Here is a 9108-nt window from a genome sequence, read left to right as displayed (position 1 = left end):
CATGTAATCCGGGGTTCTTTCCCCAACACTATATGAACCAAACCAAATAGAGGGACTCTCAGCATTCAAAAGGTGGAAGCAGGCCAGGCGTGGGTGGTGCACACCTTTAATCCCAGCACTTTTAAGAGAGGCCAGCCTGGTCTACAAAGTGAGTTCCAAGACAATCAGGACTATTACACAGAGAAATCTTGTCTCAAAAAAATACCCAAACAAATAAATAAATAATAGATCCTGGACACAACGGGAAAGCTGGGTTTCAATCTCCTGGTTAAGCCCTCCAGTTAGACCACCACAAATGGGGTTCCTATCTCCATCTTTGGAGATACACAATAGTTTCTTCCTTTCTTTCTTCCTTCCTTTCTTTCTTTCCTTCTTTCTTTTTCTTTAGGGTTTTTAGTGACAGGATTTCTCTGTAGCTTTAGAGCCTATCCTGGAACTCACTTGGTAGACCAGCTTGGCCTTGAACTCACAGAGATCCACCTGTGTCTGCCTTAAAAGTTCTGGGATTAAAAGTGTGCGACATCACTACCCAGCAATTTTCTTTCTTTTCTTTTCTCTTCTCTTCTTTTCTTTCTCTCTCTCTCTCTCTCTCTCTCTCTCTCTCTCTTTCTTTCTTTCTTTCTTTCTTTCTTTCTTTCTGAAACCTACTATTTAGTTCAGGCTGGCCTCCTCCTGCCTCTGCTTCCCAAGGGCCGGGGGTTGCAGAGTGTGTGCACATTCCTCAACAAAGGAAGCCAACTTGAAAAGGCTCCCCTTGTGACACTCCAACTTCAGGACTTCTAAGAAAAGGCAAGTCAGTAGTACATGATGAAGAGATGACCAGGCATGGTGGCATACATATTTAATCCCAGCATACATATTAATCCCTTGATCTCTGTGAGTTCAAGGCCAACCTGGTCTACAAGAGCTAGTTCCAGGACAACTAGGACTGTAACACAGAGAGAAACCCTGTCTCAAAAAACCAAATAGATAGATGGATGGATAGATAGATAGATAGATAGATAGATAGATAGATAGATAGAAGTTACTTTTTAAAATTTACTTTCAAGAGGCTAAAGAGATGGCTCAGTAATTAAGACTGTGTGCTGGCCAGATGGTGGTGGCACATGCCTTTAATCCCTGCACTTGTGAGGCAGAGACAGGTGGATCTCTGTGAGTTCAGGGCAAAAAAAAACCAAAACAAAACACATACAGACAAACATTTACATGGGTGTGAGTGGTGTCTTGCCTGTATGTGTATCTGTGTACCACATGCAGGCCATACCCACAGATGTCAGATCCTCTGGGACTGGAGTTACAGACAGTTGCGAGCTACCATGTGGGTGTTGGGATTCAAACCCAAGTCCTTTCCTAAAGCAGAGTGCTTACAACTGCTGGGCCATCGCTTCTAGCCCAACCCCCCGAGTGTTTTCACTGCAGGACCAAGTGCTATCAGTTACGACAGTGGTCAGTTCAAGTGTGCAGACCCACAGGGGTACAGCATCAAGAGGAAACCCTGTTGCTTGCTGCAGCCTCAGCACTGCCGGCAAGCAAGGAGGGGTGGAGGTAGACTCATCGCTTGTAACAAATGGAGCACCCAGCTTTCCCATGTTGGCAGCGGGGGCGGCTGTGGGTGGATAAGGACAGGCATCACACGGGAACTCTCAGTGCTTTCCCTTGGAGCTCACTGTGAGCCCAAAAACTGCTCTAAAGAATATTAATTCCTTTTTCCCAGTGCTGGGTACAGATTTTTGTAGCTAAGGAAGTGTTTTGCCACAGGACTGCACATACACAGTTAATTGATTTTTTTTAATCGTGGGAGACCATAGATACTGGGGGGGGGGGGGTTTCAGTAAATAAAAGTGCTTGCTGCCAAGCCTGATGACCTGAGTTCAGCCACAGCCCACATGGTAAAAGGCTGGAATTGACTCCCGTAAGTTGTCCTCTGACCTCCACACATACACCACACCCTGGCATGCTATTCCCTACACAGAAATAAATAAAATTTAAATTTGTTTTTGGGGGTGTTTTCAAGACAGGTTTGTTGGTTTGTTTGTTGTCTGTAGCTCCGGCTGTCCTAGAACTCACTCTGTGTGTGTGTGTGTGTGTGTGTGTGTGTGTGTGTGTGTGTACATGCATGAGTGCACATGTGGAGGCCAGAAAACAATGGGATGGGGGTGGGGTCCACACTTCACCCTGCTCAAGGCAGGCTTGCTTTGTTGTTTGCTGCTGTGTGTAAACCCTGCCAGTCGACCTGGGCTTCCAGGGAGTCCCCTGAACCTACATCCCATCCTGCTTTTGCAGTGCTGGGACTACAGATGTGCACTATGTCTAGCTGACATATCTGGGTGTCTGTACTGGCTGGGTTTGTGCCAACTTGACACATGCTAGAATCGTCAGAGAGGAAGAAGCCTCAGTTGAGGAAATGCCCCCCCCCCCCCGTGAAATCCAGCTATAAGCTATTTTCTCAATTAGTGATTTACGGACAAGGGCCCAGCCCATGGTGAGTGGTACCATCCCTGGCCTGGTGGTCCTGGGTTCTAGAAGAAAACAGGCTGAGCAAGCCAGGGGAAACAAGGCAGTAAGCAGCACCCTTCCAGGGCCTCTGGCTTAGCTCCTACCCTGTTTGAGTTCCTGCTCTGACTTCCTTCAATGATTAACAGTGCTGTGGAAGTAAGTACGTAAGTAAACCAAATAAACCCTTTTCTGCCTAACTTGCTTTTTGGTTGTGGTGTCTCGTCGCAGCAACAGAAACCCTAAGACAGTGTCCAAACTCAGTTTCTCACGGTTGCCCCCGCCCTGCAGCTGCTGGCCATTGCATACTTGCAATGTGGTGTGTGTGGCTAAAGAACTGAATTCGTTGTACTAAATTTAAATTTAAATAAACTAAGTCACACATAGAATTGAACTGAAGAGCAAGAATAAGTTTCGCCAGTGGGAGATGTGGCTTAGTGGCAGAATGCTCATCTAGAATCCTCCAGTGAGGGGCTGGGAATGTAGCACCTGCCAGACAGGGGCTGGCCTGGTCTTCATAGTTGTGGGCCATCCAGAACTACACGGTGAGACTTTGCCTGTTTTTTGTCTGTTTCTGCTCTTTTGTGACAGAGTCTCAAGGTTGAATTTGAACTTCCTTCCTACCACCCACAGGCTGAAATAAGAGCCCTGTACCATCTTGTCCAAACCAGTCTCAGCTAAATGCTGAATTTACTACCAGCTTGTGCTACAAGAGGCTCTGTCTATCACACACACACACACACACACACACACACACACACACACATTTTGTTGGGCAGTAAATGACTGAATGAAGAGTCCAGTCAGTGGTATGGGCTGTGAAGGTCCCTGTCCCTTTCCGGTGACTGCCAGCTGACCCGATGCAGTGCACCTGGAAGGATCACCCTTCCAAAGCTCTGCCCCAACATTTGCCCTTCTGGTGCTAGGACAATGGATGCTGTTCCAGCCTTCCCTCTCCCAGCCTGTCATGTGTTCAAACTCTGCCTCTGTCTCCCCAGAGCTGCCGCAGTTTCTCCGCAGGTGAGATGGCCACCCTTTAAACAGTAGTGTGATCAAGAGCAAGATTCCCTCTGTCTCTATGGGGCTCCATGGAAGAAGACCCGGAACTCCAACCCTCCCACCTGTGTAGGGGCAGGACCTGGGTGGCCTGTGGGAGGAGAGTGGAATTCAAGTCGGCACAGGTGAATATTTGCGTCAGAGCTGCCTCACGGGGGAGCCAGTGACCTGAAAAAGCCAGAGCCAACTCCTAGGGGTGGAGTCTGCAAAGGTGAAACTGCCCTGTTGCAGCGGTAGGAGAGCTCAGAGCAAGCAGAACCTCTCTTCCTCCCTCCCTCCCTTCTGTCCTCCCTTTCTCTGTGTTTCTCTTTGGTTTTTCAAGACTAGGTTTCTCTGTGTAGCCCTGATTGTCCTGGAACTCACTTTGTAGACCAGACTGGCCTCAAACTTAGAGGTCTGCCTGCCTCTACCTCCTGAGTGCTGAGATTAAAGGTGTGCACCATCACTGCCTTGCTAGACTCTTATCTCTTGTAGGGCAAAGTCTTCATATTTCTAGAAAGCTAAGTCTCCGGGGTGGAAACTTCTGCCATCAGACCACTCACTCCTGGTTTTTTTTTTTTTTCCTTTGTTTTTTTTTTTTGTTTTGAAACGGGGTCTCAAGTCGTCCAGGCTAGCCTCTAATTCACTACTTTGCCAAGGATGACCTTGGACTACTGATCCTCCTGCTGGGGGATCAAATCCAGGGCTTTGTGTAGGCACTGCAAGCACTTGGTCAACTGAGCTATAGCTGCTATTGTTGCTGTTATTATTGTTGTTGTGGCAGTGCTGGGGGGTTAGGGGAAGCAGTCCAGAGCTGGAGGCAGGAGGACCAGAAAGAGGAGGGAGATAGACTTCTCAGGTGAAGTCCTGCACTGGCGGGGAGGGGGAGCTCCCTCAGTGACAGGCCTTTGTTGTGAACCCGGCCTAGAACAGCCAGTTCGCCAGCTACAGCAGGGAGGCAAGGGGCGGGGCCAGAAGATACAGTGGATACTTTGGAGGCTACACTTTGGATCCTTTAATGGCAAAGACTGAAGGAGCATCAGCCGCTACTGGTGTGCCCATTTCTCAAATGGCGACTTGGCAACCAACCTGCGTCCTGTCCTGTCCTGAGGGTAGTGCTTTGTCTCCCAGCTTTGTCCCCAGTCAACCCTAGATTCCATCCACACTTTACTGTCCGCCTTGGTCACTCCTCAGCCTCTCTGCCAGGGTCTCTGCATGAGCCTCTCATCACCTTTCCTTTGGTTTCTTTTTCAAGGTCTCAGTACGCAGTGGTGGCTGTCCCAGAACTTACTATGTAGACCAGGCTGACCTCGAACTCACACATCCACCTACTTCTGCTTCCAGACTACTGGAATTAAAGGTGTGCACCATCATGCCCAGCCTGTTTGGGGGAGAAACAAAATTAAATTTCTTAGGTTTGGTTCTCGCCTGAGGTTAAGTTTGTTTTAGGGTTTGGTTTAGGGACTTTTGTTTGAGGCAGTGTCTCATGTACCCAGGCTGGCCTCAAACTCAATGTGTAGCTAGGGATGGCCTCCTGCCTTCACCTCTAAAACAAGATTTATGAGATTCATTGCCTTAAGATAGGGTCTCATTAAGTCGCCTCAAAGAGCTGGGATGACAGGCGTCCACACCTGGCTGTTAATTTTGATGTCTACACTAGTGAGACCGCATCTCACATTTTATTTCTGTGTTATTTAGCATGGCCTCTGCTCTCGATTTTTGGTCTTCGATTTTTTAGCCTTTAAGAGCTAAGCCATCTCTCCAGCCCAGAACCTTGAGACTGTGTATGGGGCACATCCCGTTTGCCTTCTACCTTATAACCCAAGTGGTTGCTTGGTCAAAGTGGGTGGGTGAATGGCTAGATGTACTGGTTGGTGGCAAATGGATGGGCAGATGGCTTTCTGTGTGAACAAGCGGGCGGGGTTAAGGTCCTCCTTTATTAGCAACTCCCCATGGGCGGTCCCTAACTCAAGGCTCTTCCCCAAGAGGAGGAAGATCAGCCGTCCTGGGGAGTCTTACCCTTTCTGATGTCACTCACAGCTCTGGTAAAGGAAAGGCAGACACAGCTGCTTCAACTTCCCACTGTCTTGCACAACTCAAAAGTCTACCAGCACAAAAATAAGGTCTCCTGCACTCCGGGCCCTGGTCTGGACTTAGAAATGCAGCCACAGGCAGTAGCTACACCGATTCCCCCACCCCTCTTCCCAGGTGACCTCCCTTGGCTTCTAGCAGACAGAGCCTGCTAGAACAGGGTTGTGTTTATGATGCAGGAGCCCAGCATGACAAGGGGGAATGGGTCTCCAAATTCAGAAAAGGATTGCCTGCCCAACCTCCACCCTTAAGACACATTAGGTCTGCAGAACTAGTGGTCACAAGTCATGGTCCCTATGCCCTCCCACTAAAACCTACTATGGCCCAGGCCACCCCAGATCCCCTTAAAGGCAAAGCCCCACCCTTCCCAACCCTCCTCCAGACAAAGCCACAGAAGCACAAGCTGTGTTTGTAAGGTGTGCACTTTTATTAAACCGGTCTCAAGTCAGTGTACAGGCAAGCCCTGGCTGCCTCAACACCTCAACCCACTCCCAGGGAGACCAAAGCCTTCATACATCAAGTTGGGGGGACAAAAAAAAGGAGGGCCACGATGGCTGACCATTCAAAAATAAAAAAACAAAAGTATTAAGGCGGAAGATTTAAAAAAAATTTTGCAGTACATAATTTACACAGAAGCAATGTTGTCACCTCCCCGGTGTGGACTCAGGGCTGGACTCAGCCATCCTCCCCTACGGAACGGGAGTGGCTTTTGGGAGGGTGAGGGACTTCCTGTAGCCATATCTCATGGATACTTGGAATGACTATTAAAAAAGGTAAAAAAAGAAAAAAAAAAAAAGAAAAAAAATGTACAATCAAAGTCCTCAGCCACATTGCAGAACTTTGGGGGATGCTTGCTCCAAACTGCTGTCGCCTTCACCGTTCCAGTTTTTAAATCCTGAGTCAAAAGCGCCAAAACAAAACAAACTCTTTAAAAAAAATTAAAAAAAAAAAACAAATAAAGCCATGCCAATGATGTCTCATTTTTTTTTCTGCGCAAGTTAGGTTTTGTCAAAGAAAGGGTGTAAAACGCAGCTCAGTCACAGTCTGCCTAGAAGCATTTGCGGTGCACGATGGAGGGGCCGGACTCATCGTACTCCTGCTTGCTGATCCACATCTGCTGGAAGGTGGACAGGGAGGCCAGGATGGAGCCACCGATCCACACAGAGTACTTGCGCTCGGGAGGAGCAATGATCTGAAGAAAAAGCAAGACAGTGATGATGAGCATTCTGGATACCTGCCTTACCTGCAGCCAAGCCCTGCCAACCACAGGCCTGCCTCATCATGGGTCCAGGCCTAGGATACTTAGCTCACCTTGATTTTCATGGTGCTGGGAGCCAGAGCAGTGATCTCCTTCTGCATCCGGTCAGCAATGCCTGGGTACATGGTGGTGCCACCAGACAGCACTGTGTTGGCATAGAGGTCTTTGCGGATGTCGACTTCACACTTCATGATGGAATTGAATGTAGTTTCGTGGATGCCAGAAGATTCCATACCTGAGGGGAAAGGGTGAGATAGTAGACTTATAGTCTGGCCTCAAGTGTGGGTCACCATTAGATGAAGAAACTAGGTCACGTCAACTCACCCAGGAAGGAAGGCTGGAAGAGAGCCTCAGGGGCACGGAACCGCTCGTTGCCAATAGTGATGACCTGGCCGTCAGGCAGCTCGTAGCTCTTCTCCAGGGAGGAAGAGGATGCAGCAGTGGCCATCTCTTGCTCGAAGTCCAGGGCAACATAGCACAGCTTCTCTTTGATGTCACGCACAATTTCCCTCTCGGCTGTGGTGGTGAAGCTGTAGCCACGCTCGGTCAGGATCTTCATGAGGTAGTCTGTCAGGTCCCGGCCAGCCAGGTCCAGACGCAGGATGGCATGAGGGAGAGCATAGCCCTCATAGATGGGCACAGTGTGGGTGACCCCGTCTCCGGAGTCCATCACAATGCCAGTGGTACGACCAGAGGCATATAGGGACAGCACGGCCTGAATGGCTACGTACATGGCTGGGGTGTTGAAGGTCTCGAACATGATCTGTAGGGAGAAAGGGGGCTTCGTCAAGCTCCTAAAGCCACTAATCTTGTCCAAGGAGGTGGGACTGTCAGGACAGATTCGGAACATGCAGAGGGCAAGAACACAGATAGGTTAAGTGTGCTGGGAGTCTCAGGACAGGGGCTCCATTAAGACGTACTGTGCCATCTACTGAATACACACTCCAGGCACTGATCACCAGCCTCATTAGCTTTGCCACACGAGCCATTGTTAGTACCTACACCCACAGCACTGTAGGGTTTTAAACACCTAGTCAGAAAGGCAATCGAGAGAAAAAAAAGACCTCATCGGGAAAGAGCAGAAACTGCAAAGTTCCAAGGGAGAAGACTCAGCTCATAGAAGAGAGTCCTATGGGAGAATGGCAGAAGAAAGACAATTGAGAAAGGGCGTGGCTGAGAAGTTGGCAAAGGCGGAGGTGGCCACAGGGGCTGCTGACCTGGGTCATCTTTTCACGGTTGGCCTTGGGGTTTAGGGGGGCCTCGGTGAGCAGCACAGGGTGCTCCTCGGGGGCCACACGCAGCTCGTTGTAGAAGGTGTGGTGCCAGATCTTCTCCATGTCGTCCCAGTTGGTGACAATGCCGTGTTCAATAGGGTACTTCAGGGTCAGAATGCCTCTCTTGCTCTGGGCCTCGTCGCCCACGTAGGAGTCCTTCTGGCCCATGCCCACCATCACGCCCTGCGGAGGGGAACGGTGCTCTCAGTACGGCCACCTCCCACCTGGAAAACCCCAGCATCGCCACCCGCAAAAGGAAGGGTCACCTACCTGGTGCCTAGGGCGGCCCACGATGGAGGGGAAGACGGCCCGGGGAGCATCGTCGCCCGCGAAGCCGGCTTTGCACATGCCGGAGCCGTTGTCGACAACGAGCGCAGCGATATCGTCATCCATGGCGAACTATCAAGTCACAAAAGAGAGCCGCGGTCACCGCGGGGCCACCAAGCACAGCCGCCGCTGCCCTGCCCACTTCCGGCACGCCGCGGCCTCGGGCCGCCAGGGGGCGCGCGCCCAAGCTCGGGGGACAAAGGAAGCACAGGCCGGCCGCGTTATTACCATAAAAGGCAAACGCTGGTCCGGAGGCGGCCCCACGGCAGGAAGCCAGGCCTCCGCCCCCTCCCCAAACGGGCGCAAGCCCCGCCTCCGCCCCGCCGGCGGGCCGCTGGAGCGCGCGGGAGGCGACCACACCCAGCAGGAAGCGCGAGCGGGCACCCCGGTGCCGCTGCGGCCCCGCCCCTTCCGGACAACGGCCCCGCCCTTGTCCAGCCCCGGGTGGCCGCGCTCCAATTCTCAATACGCACGCCCAAGTTTAACTTGGAAGGTGGGGGGGGGGGGAGGAAGGGCTCCCTCCCCAGCGTGCACGCGCCCCAATACCCAGAGACATAGCGCGCAAGCGCAGTGGCGTCCCAGCCCCCACCCGGCCGAGCCGGCCCCGCCGCGCCCGCCAGCCAGCCAGCC

General features: G+C 51.2%; 1 protein-coding gene across 1 annotated transcript; it reads right to left on the bottom strand.

Annotated features, from left to right (window-relative positions):
• Window positions 1-6025: 6025 nt before the first annotated feature.
• Actb (actin beta) lies at window positions 6026-8588 on the bottom strand. Its single transcript, XM_050163204.1, has 5 exons — window positions 8422-8588; window positions 8095-8334; window positions 7202-7640; window positions 6931-7112; window positions 6026-6811 (listed from the first exon to the last, which is right to left on the bottom strand). The coding sequence occupies exons 1-5, from the start codon at window positions 8542-8544 to the stop codon at window positions 6668-6670; spliced, it is 1128 nt and encodes a 375-aa protein (XP_050019161.1). The 5' UTR covers window positions 8545-8588; the 3' UTR covers window positions 6026-6667.
• Window positions 8589-9108: the final 520 nt, after the last annotated feature.

This window comes from Alexandromys fortis, unplaced genomic scaffold, assembly GCF_014885135.2.
Source record: "Alexandromys fortis isolate MF-2015 unplaced genomic scaffold, M_Fortis_MF-2015_v1.1 scaffold_144, whole genome shotgun sequence".
NCBI lineage: Eukaryota > Metazoa > Chordata > Mammalia > Rodentia > Cricetidae > Alexandromys > Alexandromys fortis.
The sequence above is the reverse complement of the archived record's forward strand: the minus strand, read 5'-3'. Positions and strand labels throughout refer to the sequence as shown.

What these genes read in the sequence shown, in the direction of transcription:
- Actb (XM_050163204.1), bottom strand. Translation starts at nt 8,544, where the DNA reads ATGGATGACGATATCGCTGCGCTCGTTGTCGACAACGGCTCCGGCATG. An exon ending in ACCGTGAAAAGATGACCCAG is followed by an intron (nt 7,641 to 8,094) that starts GTCAGCAGCCCC and finishes TTCTCCCTACAG; the next exon opens with ATCATGTTCGAGACCTTCAA. An exon ending in CTTCCAGCCTTCCTTCCTGG is followed by an intron (nt 7,113 to 7,201) that starts GTGAGTTGACGT and finishes CTTTCCCCTCAG; the next exon opens with GTATGGAATCTTCTGGCATC.